At 56.3% G+C, this 19,019-nt stretch overlaps 2 protein-coding genes across 6 annotated transcripts in view; one reads left to right on the forward strand and one right to left on the reverse strand.

Moving 5' to 3' along the window:
• The window catches only part of TXNDC11 (thioredoxin domain containing 11), a 65,308-nt gene extending 64,080 nt beyond the window's left edge, over positions 1 to 1,228 (forward strand). For all 5 annotated transcript variants that reach the window (XM_025369527.1, XM_025369528.1, XM_025369530.1 and 2 more), the window contains one exon: positions 470 to 1,228. In XM_025369527.1, the coding sequence (XP_025225312.1) occupies positions 470 to 1,112 (643 nt within the window). In that variant the 3' untranslated portion in view covers positions 1,113 to 1,228. The remainder of the gene's footprint in view (positions 1 to 469) is intronic.
• SNN (stannin) lies at positions 1,151 to 11,818 on the reverse strand. The gene is made up of 2 exons (XM_025369535.1): positions 11,695 to 11,818; positions 1,151 to 4,333 (listed from the first exon to the last, which is right to left on the reverse strand). The coding sequence occupies exon 2, from the start codon at positions 4,246 to 4,248 to the stop codon at positions 3,982 to 3,984; it is 267 nt and encodes an 88-aa protein (XP_025225320.1). The 5' UTR covers positions 4,249 to 4,333; positions 11,695 to 11,818; the 3' UTR covers positions 1,151 to 3,981.
• Positions 11,819 to 19,019: the final 7,201 nt, after the last annotated feature.

Below are 19,019 nucleotides of genomic sequence, written 5' to 3' on the forward strand. Positions count from 1 at the left end.
TGAAGAAACTGAGTATCTTTGAAGTTCTTCCTATTCCTCTGGGCACTGTCAGTAGGCACAAGAGGGACATAGGTGGGACAATCCTGCTTCCCCTGGACGCTCTTCCTGACACAGCCGCTGGGCATCTCCCAGCACACAGAGGCCCCATGCCCACACACTCCTGGGGCCCTGCATCACTGGCTTTAGGCCTGGGCCTAGGAGCTCTTGTCTTTCTTGGAAGGTGTGGGTGAAGCTGAGCTCTGGCTTCAGGAACAGATAAGCCATCTTAATTGCAGAATGAGCATATGGGACAGCCTCAGCTTTGTAGAGAATTTCTTGCCCAGGCAACATTTTCCTCACTTTCAGTAAGTAAAATCCATAGAATGTCTTTTCTTGGTGAGAAGTAGATGGCCAGGCCTCAGGTAGTCTGCTTTTGGACTAATTGTGTTGGTATGACTCCCGTCTTTGCTTCCTTTCCCTTTCTCTCCAGAAAGGACCTAAGTGTGAAATACCCTGAAGACCTCCCCATCACCCTTCCAAACCTGTTGAAGTTCATTTTGCATCACTCAGATCCTGCTTCCAGCCCCCAGAACATGGCTAACTATCCTACCAAGGAGTGTCTTCAGAGCGAGGCAGTCTTACAGCGGGGGCACATCTCCCACTTGGAGAGAGAGATCCAGAAACTGAGAGCAGAAATAAGCAGCCTCCAGCGAGCACAAGTGCAGGTAGAGTCCCAGCTCTCCAGCGCCCGCAGAGATGAGCACCGGCTGCGGCGGCAGCAGCGAGCCCTGGAGGAGCAGCACAGCCTGCTCCGCGCCCACAGTGAGCAGCTGCAGGCCCTCTACGAGCAGAAGACACGCGAGCTGCAGGAGCTGGCCCGCAAGCTACAGGAGCTGGCTGATGCCTCGGAAAACCTCCTCACCGAGAACACATGGCTCAAGATCCTGGTGGCGACCATGGAGAGGAAACTGGAAGGCAGGGATGGAGCTGAAAGCCTGGCGACCCGGAAAGAGGTCCGCCCCAAGCAGCCGGAGCCCTCAGGCACCCCCCAGCTCCCTGGCAGTTCCCCTCCACCTGCCAACGTCAGTGCCACACTGGTGTCTGAAAGGAATAACGAGAACAGGACAGACTAACTTTTTAAATGACGTGAAGAAATCAGAGGTGAAAATTGTACATTGGGAATATATTTATGCAAATTTTATTGAAATTTATTGTAAATAAAGATTTTCTCAGTGGTCTAGAAAATCAACTTGAATGTCATTCAGCATTTATTGAAGAGAGATGACATCCCTTCCACTTATTGCACAAACTTGGTAGCTTTGAAACAAAAACAGTAGCACAGTCCGTTTGAAGATTTGTCCAAAAAATTAGTCCATATTTTAGTGGCTCAGTGTCAGAGTTCCCTCCCTGTCCCCCCACTGTTGCTTCTGCAGTGATACGAAGGATGAATGCTTAATTTCTTGATTAGTCAGAAAACTTGAATGCAACAGTTGGGCATTCAGAAATAATTCAAAGAGAGGTCATAACCTACTAAGCCATTTGAATGTGGCTCTGGTGTCTATGCTAAAAAAAAAGCTATTGAAAAATAAGAACAGTGAGAGCTATGATGTGGTTCACTGGTTGTACAGCCATTTTCATTTTCCTCCTGAAAACCCCCCCAGTGCCTCACTGAGCCCCTGACCTTCACCCAACACGGCTACCACGCTCAAATGGGCCTGATTCAAACTCCCAGGTACATCCCTGCCACCAGGGAGTGGGATCAGAAAACCTCCAGAAGTGAAACTGATGAGAAAGTGACATTTAATCACTTCAAAACTGAAACTTCACTGGCAAGGTCAAAACCATAGGCCAAGTCTGACAATCGAGCACTGGTCAGTTCCAGGGGTCAGGCTCGGAACCTGAAAATGCAGATCCTAGCTGCTCCTGTGTCCCTCGGGTGTGGAGGAAAGAAAAACAGCCTAGGTGTATGTGCTGGCTGCGGTGAGAGTCGAGGTAGAAAGCCTGGAAGTTCTGAAACGTGAGGGGATGGATCACACACCCAGCCTTTTCTCACTCACCAAAGCAAACCTTTTCCCCCATCTTCAGTCGGCACCTTTGGAACTTCTGTTCTCCCTCCTAGACCTAGTTTCAGTGGCCCCAACCACACGTCCTGCCCACCCAGCCTGCAGGGCTTCTGCTGACATCACGCCTGCCCCACCACCACCTCCTCTGAACTTGGCCACACCAGAGTAGCCAGAGGTGTTGCTTCTCCTGCTTCCTAAGGAATCTCAAGAGCCCAACTGAGGTGTTTCATTACTACCTTTTGCTCAGATGGCCCAGCCAGCCGTCCCTCTTCCCACCCCAAGCTCCTACTTAAATGTTTAAACCCCCAATTTAGGTGTATGCTGCTTAAACAAAGTCCTCCCTACTTCTCCCGCCCTCAGGGTTCCAGAACATGGATTCATTCAACACGTATTTTAGAAGAGGCTTAGGTGAGGCCAGAGGAGGTGCCTTCAGTCTGAGCAGGAGGCCAGAGCTCTGAGCTCAGGCATTAAGGGCCAGTGCTCTGTGTGGTTAAGCCCGGGCTGACCTTCCATCTATTACAGGGATGGCCGGCACGAGTCATGTTTGAATCATAAATAAAATTAGTATGTGCTTATGGTGGTGGGATTAAAAATCGAAGTGAGCTCACTCACTGAAGTGTACACAAGGGAGGCCTTGAAGACAGGCTGTGGAGATGCTAGCTCACCCGAGAGCCACCTGTGGGACAGACAAGTCCTGAACTTAAAGTTCACCTCTGCCCTGCCCCGGCTCCCTGCCGCAAGCACAGGCTGGCAGGAAGCAGTCTGGTGGCTCTTGTGGGAATGTGCACGCAAGAAATGTTCCCTGGGTCCTAAGTGCCTTCAGAGCTGGGTCAGGGGACTGGAGACCCACTGAGGAAAGTGAAGTCAGGACCCCACAGGCAGGCAGTCATCAGAGAGGAAAGGAAGCCAAGTGGTGTAAAAAGGTAAGAGGAAAAAAAGGAAAAAAGACAGAACCTCAACAGTCCCCTCCCCTCCAGTGCAGAAAATAGGAAATACCAATACAAAACATACAACCTTTTCTCTTTGCTGGGCCAGCTGGGTTTCAGACCAAAAGTAGCCACCACAGGTTCTACGAGGACCAGAGCAATTTCAGCGAAGCCTGCACTCAGGATGGGGGACCCGGCATGCTGAAGACCAAAGCGGCAAGAAACTGCTCTGCTACAAGGACGCTGGCAGCCTCTGGGACACGTGCCCTGACTCGCCCTTCACTGGCTCCCAGGCAGGTCCAGTAGCTTCCCTGCAGTAACTCCACTCAACAAAACTGCTATTTAACAAGTGAGTCTATCTGGAGAAAGAACAGAGGGGTGTGGGGGGTGTGGTTCTTCTTCCACCCATGACTAACCAAGCAGAGATCACCCAAGCACCCCAACTGGTCAGCCACGAGACCCCAAACTGGCATCTCATTTCCTTGATATACACACAGACGGACACACATGAGAGACCCTTGCCGAGTGCGGCGTGGGCCTTTACAAGCCTATGACCCTCCAGGGTCTTGACTCAGCTTGTCATTAGTACAGCCAGAATCAAACCAGTCCCGTGTGCGCTAGATGATATTTTTAAAAATCAGCAAAAGGGCTTAAGCACGTGCTTCCAGGGGCTTATTTACAGTTCACAGGTTTGTTAGTTCACGCATTACAGTAGTAGCTCCATCAAAAACAGGCTCAGCTAGACATTCAAGTAACAAAAGCGCTACAGGGCCATGAGACCCAGCAAGGTCAGGCCTGCCCAGTGCCTGCAATGGGCAGCCTCACCCGGAGGCCGAGGCGAAGCCCAGGACAGCCAGGTCCCCGGGCATCAGTGCATGCGATGACGAAGCCCGCAGAGGCCATGCCAGCAAGTGTCAGCCCTTCCTCTCAGACAGCAGCGCGTCCATGTGGTTTTGCCCCTCCCAGCGCCTCTCGGCCGGCTGCAAACAGGACCAGGAGCCTCGCATCCTGGCTCAGCCGTGGACTTCCGGGCCGTTGGGAGTCATCAGCTTGGCCTTTCTCTCCACGCACGGTCCCTTGGCCGAATACTGCACCAGCAGGAAGGGTTCCTTGGTCTCCCCATCCCCCACGATGCTCTCCTCGTCCTCTGACTGGCTGATGCGCTGCAGCCGCAGGTAGCACCAGCAGCCCAGGATCAAGGCCCCCAGGGCCGCGATGGCAATGAGGATGACGATGACTGTGACCACACCCGTGGTGGGGCTGTGGTCCATAATAGACATGGTCAGTGCTGGGGGCTTCCTCGGATGGAAGCGCTTTGGGGGTGGCCACTCAGTGAGGCTGGAACTCAGGCTGGACACGGGAGTCCTGAAAGACAAAGCAGGTTGAACGAGCTGCGGCTGGCACTAACACGTGGTCTATTTTTAATTGTTCTCAGACCTGCCCGTCCCACCCTCACCCTGCCAAAAAGCATATTGGCCGGTGTTCGAAGGTGTCTGCTTGCCCGTCCTCACCCAGCTCCTGCTCATGACCTTTGAAACCCCAAGAGTGCTGCTGTACCAGGCAGGCGAGTCACCCTCGCTGGCTGCAGAACACTGTGACAGTGACAGCTGCAGCAAAGAATGCCAGAGGGCCAGGCACGGTTCAGGTTCTTCTGCTGAAGGTACGCCTTTGGGAAGCCCAGTCCCCCACTCAGTGTTCATGACCACTCAGGGACTGAGGGGAGCCAGGGTCTCCTAATGGCCAGAGATGGGGGTTTGAAAGCAGAGAAATGGCCAGGCGCAGTGGCTCATGCTTGTAATTCCAGCACTTTAGGAGGCTGAGGCGGGCAGATCACTTGAGCCCAGGAGTTTAAGACCAGCCTGGCCAACATAGTGAAACCGCGTATCTACTAAAATACAAAAATTAGCTGGGCATGGTGGCACATGCCTGTAATCCCAGTTACTTGGGAGGCTGAGGCATGAGAATTGCTTGAAGCTGGGAGGCAGACGCTGCAGTGAGCCGAGATCACGCCACTACACTCTAGCCCTCCAGCCTGGGCAACAAGAGCAAGAGTATCTCCAAAAAAAACACAAAAAAGAAATGACATCAGCCCCTCTCCCAAACAGGCATCGTATACGGAACAGGCAGGTCCTTTGGGGACACCTGTGAGAGGGTATAGTGGACAACAGCCTTTGTCACCAGACACTGCAGCTGGCCTGGGAAGACCCCTGGAACGCGGCACACCATCTGAGAAAGAAGCTGGGCGGCAGAGTCCCTTGTGTGGTTTGGACGGAGGCCAACCAAGCAAGCAACAGGGTAGAGTGTCCTGGGAGATGAAGACAGGCACTTGGGAGAGTTTCAGGGAGGCAGGGAGGGTGGGACAGAGGCTCCCTCCCTGATGGTGCTTATTAGCATCTAGTGCGGGAGCCAGACTGCACCTGGTTAGTACCCCAAATGCCCATCACTTGCAATGCAGGGTGCCATTGTCAGGAACACAGTGACCAGATGCCAAGATGCTAACTTGGGTGGGCAGGTGAGAGGCAGGGAGGTGGTGCTGATGGGGAAGAGTGTTCCTGGCAGGGAGCACAGTGAGGGCTAAGGCTCTGAAGGCGGAGAGGGTCCCCCCGCAAGTGCCAGGAGTCGGGGCACCAGCTGATTTGGGTGGGGGCGGGGACGAGGCCCCTCCCAGGCCAGGCCAAGCCTGTGCTCCGCATATTGAAGGAATGGTGCCAGAAGTTGGAGGGCTGGGACCACCATCTCCACCTGGCCAAGCCACGGAGTTCACCCGGGGGTGGTCCTGCTGAGTGGCTGAGGACAGTGTGGCTGTGGAATGCACATAAGGTCTAAGAGTCCCCGGCTCCAGGCGCCCTGTCAGCCCTCTAGGTGACACCCAAGGCACAGCCAGTGAGACTGCTGAGGCCAGGGCTTTGCCTCTGCTGCCCCGCAGTGCTGATGCTGGCAGGTTCTCTGGCCCGCACTTTCTTCCCTCTCCTGCCTCACTCGCCACAAACAGAGCAAACGCTTACTGCGCCCAGGGTCAGGGAGGATGAGGACAGGCCGGGGACGCGTTCCGCACAGGACTGGGCGTGCGGTTGGCACTCAGAATGAGACGTCTGGCTTCTTTTTGTTCCCTTTGGATAAGATTGACATCAGCGCAGGCAGACGGCACTGGAAGATTTTCCCTCCAAACAGGGTCAAACCTGCTGCGTCCTTGAGGAACAGCAGCCTTAAGGAGAAATGATTCTTACCCAACCAGGAGGTTCCCCAGAAGCGAGGTTTGCCTGAAGGTCAAAGGCAGTTAAGTCAACGCCCCCAGCATCTGTCCAGGGACCAGGGACCAGGAACCGGGAAACGGGCAGCTTCTGCAGAGGCCCTAGGCAGAGGAGGCGCCCTCCCTCCATTCCACTGCCTTCCCCCTGACTCCAGGAGCTAGGCTGCTGCAGCGCTAAGGATCTCCCTGTCTACCCTCAGGGGCCACTGCAGCCAGGACACCTTCCAAGTCCTCACAATGACCTGCAGGACCGAACACTACACATCCCCAGTATGCCCTGCTCACCAGCCACGCTGACCCCCCACGAACCCTCCCACCAGGCCCTGGCCCAGGCTGTTGCCCCTGCCCAGAATGTTCTGGCGGCTTACCCTTGTTCAGTGGTTCTCAACTGGGGGCCACTCTGCCCCCACCCTGGGGACATCTGGCCATGTCTGGCACCAATTCTGGTTGTCACAACTGGGGGCAGGTGGCAATCCTGGCATCTAGTAGGGAGACCATGGATGCTGCTGGCACAGTGCACAGGGCAGCCCCCACCACACAGATGGCCTGGCTGCAGAAAGAAACCCTGAACCGGTTAACATCAGCTCTGGCAGGGAAGCCTTCCCAACCCGGAAGTCCAGGTCGGGCTCCTTCCCTCCGGAGCAGTGGCCTTGGCGTGTAGCCCTGGCTTCTGGAGCATGGCCACCTGATTAGCGCCCACCTCCCCCTCTAGCGGACCATGAGCTCCCCGGTGGCCCTGCTCTGTCCCCTGCATGCACAGACCACCCTGGCCTCTCCCCTGCCACCGTCCAGTCCCACAACCCCACTTAGCTGTTCTCTCACGCCTCCAGACTGGACAGGGGACCCCTCTGACTCCACAGACAGCCTGCCCACCATGGCTGGGTGAGCCTGTCTACACCTGTCCCTACCAACCTCTGTGTTCTCTCCCTGCAGGGAGAACACCAATCTGCCCTGTGCCTCCCACCTCCCGCTTCCCTCTCCCCTGTACCTCTGGTCCACAGGGCCTGCTGGGGCACCTGCCCTCCACTGGGGCTTCTGGACAGGAAGGCAAGTCAGTATCAATTCGGAAGGGGAAGTGTGTGTGTTTGGGGGTGGGGGTGGTTCAGGGACAGGAAGTAGAAAATCAAACAATGGCACCATGACCTGGGGTAGGCAGGGCAAAGCCAGGTGGGCAGGCCAGGAGGCACGTGAGTTCAGTGGCCCCAGGACTAATGAGGAAACTGAGGAACAGGCAGCCCCAGCTCAAAGGGATTCTCTAAGAGGAGTGGTGATCTCAAAACCCTGTCTGCCACCCTGACCCCAGGCCAGGAGGCATGGACAGGGCCAGATGTGGGGCTCTGCCCCCACCGTGAGCACAGAGCCTAGTGACCGAGCCACAGTCACACCTGGCCTGTGGTCCGGCCCTCCCAAGTGCATATCTGTTCCTTCATTCACTCAGCAAATGTTTCCTGAGAAACTATCTTTGCAAAAATGAGATGGCGTTATCCCCACTCAGAACCCTCCCCAGCACAAGAGAATCCAAGCTCCCTGCCTCCCTAGGCGTCCCCACACCCTCCGCTGTGAGCTCACGCTCCCAGCTCTGCCCTGACTGCCCCATGGCTGGCACCTTCCTATTCGGGACTTTCTCAGAAGGCGCCTGTTGCAGGCTGCCCTCCCATACCACTGGCCCCAGACGCCCCTCCTCCCACGCCCCACCACTACAGCCTTGCCCTACTTCATTTGCTCTCCTTGCTAGCTGCCCTTCTCTAGGCTCAGGGCCGTCCTCTGGCTGCTGTGTCACTCCCTGCACTGGACTCCAAGGCTGTCCAAGGAGAGCACCGTCTGTCCCACCCACAGCTGTACCCCGCCCTGCACGGGTACACAGTAGGTGCTCAGTAAATGTCTGTTGCGTGTTCCCACCCTGCAGATAGTGATGAGTTAGAGGAGACCCTGTTCTCACAGGGATCATAGGTGGGGGGTCCCTGACACCCCGGCACTCCGAGGACCCTGAGGACAGGTCCCCATGTTCTGTCCCAACAGACTCAGAAAAGCCGCAGATTGAGTGGGAGAGGGCCGCAGGCCAAGTGTGGGGGTAGAGTGGTGAGTGCCAGTGGATTCTGGCAGGCCTGAGCCCATGGAGGGGCAGCTGGCTCCATGCTTGCTGGCAGGCAGGGAGGGAAGGGGGTGGCCAAGAAGCAGAGCCCAGGGAAACTCAAAGCACGGAGGGCAGCAGGTCTCCACAAGCCCTGTGCCTGGCTGGACCCCACCTGTCTGCTCTTCCTTTCTAGCCGCTCTGAGCAAAGCTGTGTCTTGCAAGCTGGGTAACCCCTCGCCCTGATCCAGTAAAGCCCACAGGATGCAGGGAACAGAGACGGGCCACAGCTTGGGTTGGGGGGATGCCCAGGCTGGCACATGGGAATCCTGGCCCACCCAGCAACCATCATTCCCACCAGCATCTGATCCAGCAAGGCTGCGGCCACCTCTGCTCACCCTAGCATCTCCATCTGGCAGGTGAGGAAACTGAGGTGCATGTAGGGAGGTGAAGCAAAAAGCCAGAAGGCAGGATGGGAGCCCAGAGCGGAGCCCGGCAGAGCCAAGGGGGCGTCTTCCAAGTGCAGAGGGGCCAGGGGCTAGGGGCCAGAGCACAGCCTGGGCCTTCGATCTCTGGGCAGGCTGGAGTGTCCCCTCTGCTTGGGATTTGAAGCCCAAGGCCATCTGGATCCCCCAAACACACACCCTCCTGCTCCATGTGCCTTCAGTCCTGCCATCCTCTGCCAAGGGGGTCTTGACTCTCAGATCCCACACACCCACCATAAAAGCAAGCTCCAAGGCCCAGGCTCTCCAGAACCCCCTGCCCCAGCACCCTCAAACAACCCCAACGGGGTTCAACTGCAGCACGGGACACGCTCTGTCTTCTGACAGAGCCCACATGCGTCCCATGGAATAATAACAGCAAGACAAGCCTGAGCCATGCCATGTGAGCGGGGGCCCGCACCACCCTCAGCCACTCCCCACAGCCGCCCAAGCTTGCAGGTGTTACTGACACTGTCCTACCTGGTTTGCCAAGGTCCACAGAGATCAGTAACTGGGACCCAAGGAGCATGGGGGCAGAGCCAGGGGTGAACCCCACTCCGTCAGAGCCATTCAAATGGACAGTCCCTGCCCCAGCTACCAGTGAGGGGAGGGGTATCCTCCTGTCCTGCTCTCCCTCCCAGGGCCCTGGCTTGTCTGAGCCTGATCCCACTCTAGAGGCCACTCCACTTGCTCTAGGCCCGGGGGGCCCACAGCCTGCAGCAGAGCAGGCTGAAGTCCCCTCCATCCTCCCAGCCCAGCACTCACTTTTGTGGCCTGCTTCCTCCCAGCCAAGCAAGCTGCTCCTCTTGGCCTCAGTTTCTCAATGTGCAAAGTGGGTACAAGTCCCTGACCTCATCTACCAGGTCATGGGGACGATAAGAAGTGGTGAGAAAAGTGAAAACAAAAGGGCCATGAGGTCACCTAGGTTTGCATGTCACCAGCTACACCTTCCTGTGTGCTACAGGAGGGACAAAGGGAGAACACTGAGCCCAAGGGACCCCCAAGCCCACCTCCAGGACCAGGAGGGCACAGAGCGTGGCCTAGGCCCAGTGCCACAAACACCCATTCCCCAGGGACACGCTGCCTCCTCCTAACTCAACTGGGCACATCACGAGCATTACCGGGCTCACCACCAGCAAAACACCCCCGGCTGGCAGCCGCCACCTCCTGAGGCTCCTCGAGAGATGCCAGGAGGGCTGCCCTGCTTACAGGGGCCAGCCATCCCCACGGAGCTTTCAACACTGCCCCCATAAAGCCACCTGCCAAGGGTGCCAACAAACTCTTCAGCGAACCCCAGTTCACAAACCAGAAACATTTCCTGCCCCAGGTTCTGACTGGGAAAACAGGGTTGTAGGGAGAAGAGGGCACTGCTGGACACAGCCAGGACAAGGTGGGACGTCCGCTCTGCCCTGGGCCCTGGGCAGCCAGTGGGACACAAGGACGCATCACACAAGGCCCTGGCCCCCCAGAAGCCAGGACAGAGAACAGCCGGATGCCAGTAGGACTGACACTGATGGGGCTGTGTCCAGCTCTCTGGCCAGTGTCATCTCATCCTCCACCCCGAACCATGACACCGCCATCCTCAGAAGAGGAAACTCGCTCCAGAACCCCCTAGGTTCCGCAGTGGCAAAAGAGGAAGCGGGAGCCGGCAGAGCTCTGAATCGGGACTGCCCCAAGGTCAGTCGGGGTCTTCCTCGGCCCAGGCCAGAGGCTCATGCCCCCACCCTGTGAATCACATTTTCACAGGCTGGCCCAGGGTTGGCCTGTTTGGCCAAACAACTTTGCTGGTAGATGCCGGAGAAAGTTGGTGGCAATTATATGTGCCAGACACTGAGATAAACAGCTCACACTGACGTCTCCTTTCTGCCTCAAGACAACAGGGCAGTTGAGCTATTACTGTTCTCTCTTGGCAGATACAGAAATCGGTGGCTCAGAGAAGTTCAGTGCATTGTCCAAGGTCACACAGCTCAAAAGTAGACGCGCAGGGATTCAAACCCAGGCAACCTGCATCCAAAATCCCGCATTTCGACCCTGACTCTAAAATGCCACCTTCTCCCCACCTCCTCTCCCACATGCCTGAGGGGCCGGGGACAGGTGAACCCCAATGATGTCCTCGCTGGGGCGGGCTGGGCGACCTGGGCTGGGTGCTAGGGACTTAGGGGTGACAGCGCCCCGGCGGCTCCCAAATGCTGAGCGCGGGCGGCTAGGCAGGCGCGGTGCCAGGCGCGCTCCACGCACCCTCCCGTTCCGCCCAGCCCGGCGCCGCCGGCGTCTCCCCCACTCTACGGAGGAGCAAAGCGAGGCTCCAGGGAGGAGGGGGCTCGGCCCAGGGGGCGACAGCTGGACGGGGGACGGCAGCTGGGGAGGTAGCTCGAGTCGGCCCGACGGGGGCGGGGTGTGGGACGGGGACCACGGGACCCAAGCATGCCCACGCCGCGCAGCCAGTGCCCATGGAACAGGGCGCCCAACGCTGCGGCCCGGACTCAGTTTCCCTACCCGCGAGACGGGCGCCGGACGTCACCTGGACCCCTATCCTCCGGAGCCCTTCCCGGAGCTCCCAGAATTTTGAAGAACCCCGAAGTGCCGGGGGAAGGCGGGCGGGCGGGCGCGTAGCTGCGGACGGGCGGGGGCTGCACGGGCGGGGGCTAGCGGACCGCGATCCCCGCAAAGCGGCCTCCGCCCCCCGCCGCCTTCTTTGTCCCGATCTCGCCGCAGCGCCTCTGACAAAGAACCCCGGCCCGCGGGCGCGGCCCCTGGAACGGACCCTCCCCCGAGCCGCGCCCGCCGGTCCGCCCCTCCCCCGCCCGCAGACCCCGGCCCCGCCGTCGCGCGCGCCCCTCCCCGTCCTGGCCGCCCCCTTCCCGCTCCCGGGTCCCCGCGCCCCCGCCCGGCCCGAGCGCGCAGCCTGCCCCGCCCGGCTTACCATGGCGCGGCCGCGACCCGGCCCGATCGCCCCGCAGCAGCCCCGCGGGCCCGGCTCCGCCCGCCCGCCCGGTCCGGCAGCCGCGCACTCCGGACGCAGGAGCCCCGCGCTGCGGCGGGCGGGGCCCGGCACCTCCCCGGCTGGGGGCGGAGCCTCCCAGAGAAGCCAATGGGAGCCCGCGCTGGGACGGCGGGGCGGGGCGGGCCGGGGCGGAGTCACGTGCGCTCGGGGCCGACGGACGGTGGGGCGGGGGCTGCGCGCAGCGGGCGGGGCGGGGCTGGGGGCGGGGCGGGGGCGGGGGGCGGGCTCGGCCCTGGAGAGCGCGGATTGGGCGCCCATGGGTACAGGGCCCCTCTACAGGCGCCCTTCCTCCGCCAGCCTCATCCTGACCCCCGTAGGCTGCCCTGGTCCCGCCCGCTTACAGCAGAGGAAACTGAGGCACGCCGCACCGAAGAGTGCTGCATACTCCCCGAGAGCTGAGAGTGGTGGGAAATCCGGGGCAGGGGAGAGGCGCGACCGCTGAGGTGAATGACCTTGCTTCCAGAGGAAGCTGGGAATTCGTTCGCGAATTCATTTGTGTATCTATCATTCATCCGCCCAGTCAGTCGATGGCGGAACACTGACCACGTGCCTGCCACGCCAGTCGTCGTGGGAGCAGCCACGAGCTAGACAAGGTCCAGGCCCTGACGAAGCTCTCATTCCTCTGCGGAATGGGGCTGTGAGGCATTTGCACCCCTCGGCCATCTATAATCATGGTTATTTTTAGCATGATAACCCGGTGGTTTGGCCCCCACCAAATGCCTGCCTGCCCTGTATAAACAGCCCAACACATTTTATTAAGATGACTCCGGAAGAAAGAATCCTCCCATTTTACAGATAAGGAACCCGAGGCTCCAAAGAGCTGAAGTCCCACAGCCTGCTCCTGATGAAGAGGGGATTTGAGGCCAGGCCTGTCTGCCTGGGAAGACAGGGGCGCCAGTTACTGGAGTAATCTCCACTCATCCACCCCAAAAAAGCCATCAACGAGAGGACACCCCAGCCCTGGGACCCACAGAAGGGGTGAGGATGGGTCCTTCAAGGCCTCTGTGTCCCAGGGGACTTGAGAAGACAGGAGGGGGTAAGGTCGAGGTGGGACCTCCTTCCGGGAGCGGGGGCCTTATTTGCTGGAAACTTCTTTCCCATTCTCAAGCAGAAGGCTTTGGAAGAGCATGGAGGGTTGGGCTCACGAGGCCAAGGTAGCCAGGCCCTCACTCCCTCCACTCAGCCTGGCTGGGTTTTCTTCCCTGCGCCCGGTGCACCAAGGCTTTTCCACCGCCAGGCCTTTGCCTGTGTGGTTCCCTGCAGCTGGAACTCTTCTACTTCATCTTCCCGATCTCAGCTTAAATGCCCCTTCCTCAGGAGGGCCCTCCCTGATCGCCTAGCCAAGGGGAGCTGCCTTGGGGTTTTTGGTTTTGCTTTTGAGACGGGGTCTTGGTCTGTCACTCAGGCTGGAGTGCAGTGGTGCAATTACAGCTCACTACAGCCTCCATCCAACTCCTTCCTGGGCTCAAGCCATCCTCCCACTCAGCCTGTATCTATGAATGTGGGCGGATTTGACAAAGCTATTTTTTTTTCTTTTTTAGAGACAAGGTCTTGCTCTGTCGCCCAGACTGGAGTACAGTGGTGCACTCATAGCTAACTGTAACCTTGAACTCCTGGGCTCAAGCGATCTTCCTACCTCAGCCTCCCAGGTAGCTGAGACTACAGGCGCATGCCACCATGCCCGGCTAGCTTTTTAATTATTTGTAGAGATGGGGGTCTCTCTTTGTTGCCTAAGCTGATCTCAAACTCCTGGGTGATCCTCCTGCCCCGGCCTCTCAAAATGCTGGGATTAGAGGCATGAGCCACCATGCCCAGCCTGCCCATTGTGAAACTGTATATTTTTGACAATGTGTGATGAACGTTTGGTCTTCTCTCCCAGTACCAGGTATATTGCAGTCACTGCTGTGTCTCCAGAACAGTGCCTGACACACATCTGCTGAATACATGGATGCTGAATGAATGAACGATCAGACTGCAGAACTCCAGGTCCAGCGGCAGCCTAGCCAGGAAGCCAGGCCCAGGAGGTGAGCTGGGAGTCGTGCAGGAAGGTAGGACAGAAAGGCAGAGGAGAGCCCAACTTTAGCCAGCTGCCCCACAGTCCAGCGCCAGGCGTCTCAGGACAGCTCCGCACCCATGTCTGCCCAGCTGCTGCCCCATCAGCTACACCTGAGAGCCCAGAGTGGAAGGAAATAGGTTCTTCCCACAAAGCCAGTTCCAGCAGCTTCTGTGGTCCCTGCCTCAAGTTGGCAGAGACCTCATTAGTCTCTGCCAATGCACCCTGCCCCCACTGCTTTTTAAATCAATGTGTTTGGGAAAGAACAAATAAGTTAAAGCAAAGTATGAAGGCAGTGAGGACCTGGGAGGTGACTCAGGGCCAGGACTGGCAACATGATGACAGAGGAGGCAGGGACACTTAGAGGGGAAAGATTCTGGGGGGGAAATAGTGAGGGAGATTCAGCATGGCATAGAAGCTGAGAGTCAGATTGCCAGATTCCAGCCTTTCCTGCTGGGTGGTTTTGGAAAAACAGCCGAACATTTCTGTGCCTCAGTTTTTTCATCTGAAAAATGGAGATGAGGCCGGGTGCGGTGGCTCACACCTGTAATCTCAGCACTTTGGGGAATGCCAAGGCAGGGGGATGACTTGAGCCCAGGAGTTTGAGAACAGCCTTGGAAATGTAGTGAGACCCTCATCTCTAAAAAAGAAAAGTTAGCTGGCCGTGGCGTTGTGTGCCTGTAGTCCCAGGTACTGGGGAGGCTGAAGTAGGAGGATTCCTTGACCCTGGGAGGTTGAGGCTGCAGTGAGCTGTGATTACACCATTGCACTCCAGCTTGGGTGACAGAGTGAGCTGAGCCCGGTCTCAAAATAAAATAAATAAAGTAAAATAAAATAAAATATCCAGCTTCTGACCCAGTAGATCTAAGCCCGAAATCCTGCATTTTTCAAAAGTTCCCGAGTGGTGGTGATAATTCGGGAATGCACTTTGAGCAGCAATGGGGAAGTCACTTGCTGAAAGTCACAAAGTAGTGGGCTCCAAGCCTGCATTGGAGCCCATGAGACAGGGTACAGGATCCTGCACTTAACCACGACCCAAACTGCTTGCTGCAGTCCCACCTTTCTCTCCCCGACAAAGAGGAGGCAGGAAGTATCGCGCCCTTCCCCCAAGCCCATTTCCTCTACCTCCCTCTGTGGTGACATCTGGCCTTACATCCCGGGGGTTTCGTCCTTATAGAATGGGATGGAGATTCTCGGATGCTCATTAGCCAGGAAGATGATTAAGGACTTGGGATGAGCTCACCCCAGCTCCCTGGGCTTGCTGGGGTCCAGCTGGTGTGCCCTGTGCCAGCCTGGCCCTCTCCCCACTCCCCTATCCGCTATAAGGGCCAGGACAAGGAAGGATATTGCTCGGGGGTGGAGAGGCCTCAGCCTCAAGGGAGACTCTACAGCTGGGACTCCCTGCTCGGGTGGGCAGGCCTCTGCTCCTGGGGCATCTATATAGGGGATCCAGGCCTGAGAACAAAATGAAAACTGCGTGGCCAGAGGGGATTTTTCATGAAGGGTGAGATGTGAACCACTGGTGAGGTCTGCAGGGTGAGGTTAGGTGGAAGGAAAAGAGGACATCACCCAGCTCGGAAACCCGTAGCAGCTCCCATTCTAGGGGCAAGGCCTCCCTTGCTGCTAGTGTGGCCTGAGCATCTCTGTAAGGCTGGCTCAGCCCCCTTACGTCCTCGAGAGAGCACAGACCTCAGACTCAGAATCCCGGGCAGTTGACACTCTGCAGCTAGAATTGAACAATGTGTGGGTTTCTGTGTGTGTATGTTTCAGTTACCTTCTGTGTATGATGTGGGTATTGTGTTTCTGTATATGGTAATGACATACCCATTGCTTTTTATTTCTTATTTTCTTTGGTTTTGAGGCAGGGTCTTGATTTTTTTTCACTCAGGCTGGAGTCCAGTGGCACAATCACTGCTTACTGCCGTCTTGACCTCCCCGGATCCTCCCACTTCAGCCTCTTGAGTAGCTAGGACCACAGGTGTGTGTGACCCCACTCAGCTTTTCGTTTTGTTTTGTTTTTGTTTGAGACAGGATCTCACTCTGTCATCCAGACTGGAGTGCAGTGGCGTGATCTTGGCTCACTGCATCCTCTGCCATCCAGGCTCAAGCAATCCTACTGTCTCAGCCTCCCGAGTAGTTGGGACTACAGGTGTGCCTCCACACTGGGCTAATTTTATTATTTTCTTTTTCTTTCTTTCCTTTTTTTTTTTTGAGATAGAGTCTTGCTCTTGTTGCCCAGGCTGGAGTGCAGTGGTGCAATCTTGGCTCACTGCAACCTCTGACTCCCGGGTTCAAGCGATTCTCCTGCCTCAGCCTCCCAAGCAGCTGGGATTACAGATGCCAGCCACCACCGCTGGCTAATTTTTTTGGTATTTTTAGTAGAGACGGGGTTTTTCCATGTTGGTCACCCTGGTCTCGAACTCCTGACCTCAGTGATCCATCCTCTTTGGCCTCCCAAGGTGCTGGGATTACAGGCATGAGCCACCGCACCCAGCCTATTATTTTTTTCTGCAGAGATGGAATCTCTCTATGTTACCCAGGCTGGTTTCGAACTCCTGGGCTCAGCAATCTGCCTGCCTCAGCCTCCCAAAGTGCTGGGATTACAGGTATGAGCTACGGCGTCCAGCCCTCATTGCTATTTTTTATTTTTTTTTTTTTTTGAGACAGAGTCTCACTTTGTTGCCCAGGCTGGAATGCAGTGGCGCGATCTTGGCTCACTACAACCTCCACCTCCTGGGTTCAATTGATTCTCCTACCTAAGCCTTTTAAGTAGCAGAGAATAGAGGTCCCTGCCACCATGTCCAGATACTTTTTATAATTTTAGTAGAGATGGGGTTTCGCCATGTTGGCCAGGCTGGTCTCGAACTCCTGACCCCAGGTGATCTGTCTGCCTCGGCCTCCCAAAGTGCTAAGATTACAGGTGTGAACCACTGCAGCCTGCCCCCACTGCTTTTTAAATCAATGTGTTTGGGAAAGAACAAATGAGTTAAAGCAAAGTATGAAGGCAGTAACTGAAGAGATGGTGCGGGAGGTGGAAAAACGGGGACAGTGGCAGGTGAGTGACTAAAGTGAGATGAAACAGCTGAGTGATCACAGCCCGGGCACCTCAGGGTCCTCTTCCTGGTGGGCACAGCAGAGCCTCAGTCAGGAGATGCGGCCATCCCACAGGTCTCTACATCCCCTGGAAAAGTCCATCTGGGTTGTCGTGTCTGAGCGGGGCCTGGGCTGGTTCTGGCCTTCATCTCTGGGGTCTTTGGGGTCCATGTGATAAGGAGAGGACCGAGGGAGGGGAACAGCATGCCCTGCCCAGGGTGCTCCCTGCCCCCAGCCTGGCCTGTGATTCCTTCTGCCGTACCCTCCCCCAAACTCACTGAACAGTGGCGTCTGCTCATCATCTACCTACTGGATCATTCATTTATTCACTCATTCAGTTATTCGTCCTTTCTGCCAATCTTTTTTTTTTTTTTTGAGACAGGGTCTCACTCTGTCTCCCAGACTGGAGTGCAGTGGTGCGATCTTGGCTTATTACAACCTCCACCTCCTGGCTCAAGCGATCTTCCTGCCTCAGCCTCCCGAGTAACTAGGACCACAGGTGCGTGCCACCACGCCTACGTAACTTTTGTATGTTTTTTGTAGAGACAGGGTTTTTCTATGTTGCCCACACTGGTCTTGACCTCCTAGGCTCAAGCAGTCCTCCCACCTCGGCCTCCCAAAGTGTGGGAATTACAGGTGTGAGCCACCGCACCCAGCCTTTTCTGTCGGTTTTAACTGAGCAGCTACTATGTTCTAAGCACTGTGCTAGGTGCTGGGGAGATAGCCATGAGCCAGGCAGGCAAAACCCAGCCTTTGTGGGGTTTACATTCTCCCGAGGGAAGACAGATGATAAATGCAGAAACAGGTGTACATGTTATGGAGAAAAGGAAAGAGTAAGGTAAGAGGTGAGGGGGCCCTTGCAGGACAGAGGTAGGTAGGGCCTCTCTGAGAAGATGCCAGGCGCCAGATAGATACAGCCTAGTGCTGGAACCAGAGAAGCTCACAGGTGTGGAGGTGGATGGACAATGAGCTGGTCCTGGGAAGGGAATTTTTTTTTTTTTTTTTTTTTTGGAGACAGAGTCTCACTCTGTCACCCAGGCTGGAGTGCAGTGGCACGATCTCGGCTCACTGCAACCTCCGCCTCCCGGGCTCAAGTGATTCTCCTGCCTCAGCCTCCCGAGTAGCTGGGATTACAGCTATGCTTCACCATGCCTGGCTAATTTTTGTATTTTAGTAGAGATGGGGTTTCACCATGTTGGGCAGGCTGGTCTCAAACTCCTGACCTCAGGTGATCCCCCTGCCTTGGCCTCCCAAAGTGCTGTGATTACAGGCATGAGCCACTGTGCCTGACTGGACTGGAATCTTTTTATTTTTATTTTTTTACGTAACTTCTTTCTCTCTCTCTCTCTCACCATGGAACCATCATAGCTCACTGTGGCCTCCAACTCCTGGGCTCAAGCGATCCTCCCACCTCAGTCTCCCAAGTTGCTAGGAGTACAGGTGCATGCCACCATGCATGGTTAATTTTATTTTATTTTTGTAGAGATGGATCTCACTGTGTTGCCCAGGCTTGTCTTAACTCCTCCTGGACTCAAGTGATCCTCCCACCTCAGCCTCCCAGAGTGCTGGGATTATAGACATGAGCCACCATGCATGGCCCCCTATTTTCAAATAAGGTCACATTTACAGATATGGTATTTAGACTTTCTCTCTCTCTCTCTCTATATATATATGTATATACACGCACACACACACACATTATGTATTCATGTATAAGTACATAGATACAGGTATAGGCTGGGCACAGTGGCTCGCCTGTAATCCCAGCACTTTGGAGGGCTGAGGCGGGTGGATCACAAGGTCAGGAGTTCAAGACCAGCCTAGCCAACATGGCAAAACCCCATCTCTACTAAAACTACAGAAATTAGCCAGGTGTGGCGGCACATGCACGCCTGTAATCCCAGCTACTTGGGAGGCTGAGGCAGAAGAATCGCTTGAACCTGGGAGGCAGAGGTTGCAGTGAGCTGAGATCGTGCCACTGCACTGCAGCCTGGGCAACAGAGTGAGACTCCGTCTCAAAAAACAAAACAAAACAAAAACCAAAAACAAACTCACATGTATTTTACTCTCATGTCCTTCTCAATTCAGACCAGCCATG

Source organism: Theropithecus gelada, chromosome 20 (assembly GCF_003255815.1).
Source record: "Theropithecus gelada isolate Dixy chromosome 20, Tgel_1.0, whole genome shotgun sequence".
NCBI classification, from domain to species: Eukaryota; Metazoa; Chordata; class Mammalia; order Primates; family Cercopithecidae; genus Theropithecus; species Theropithecus gelada.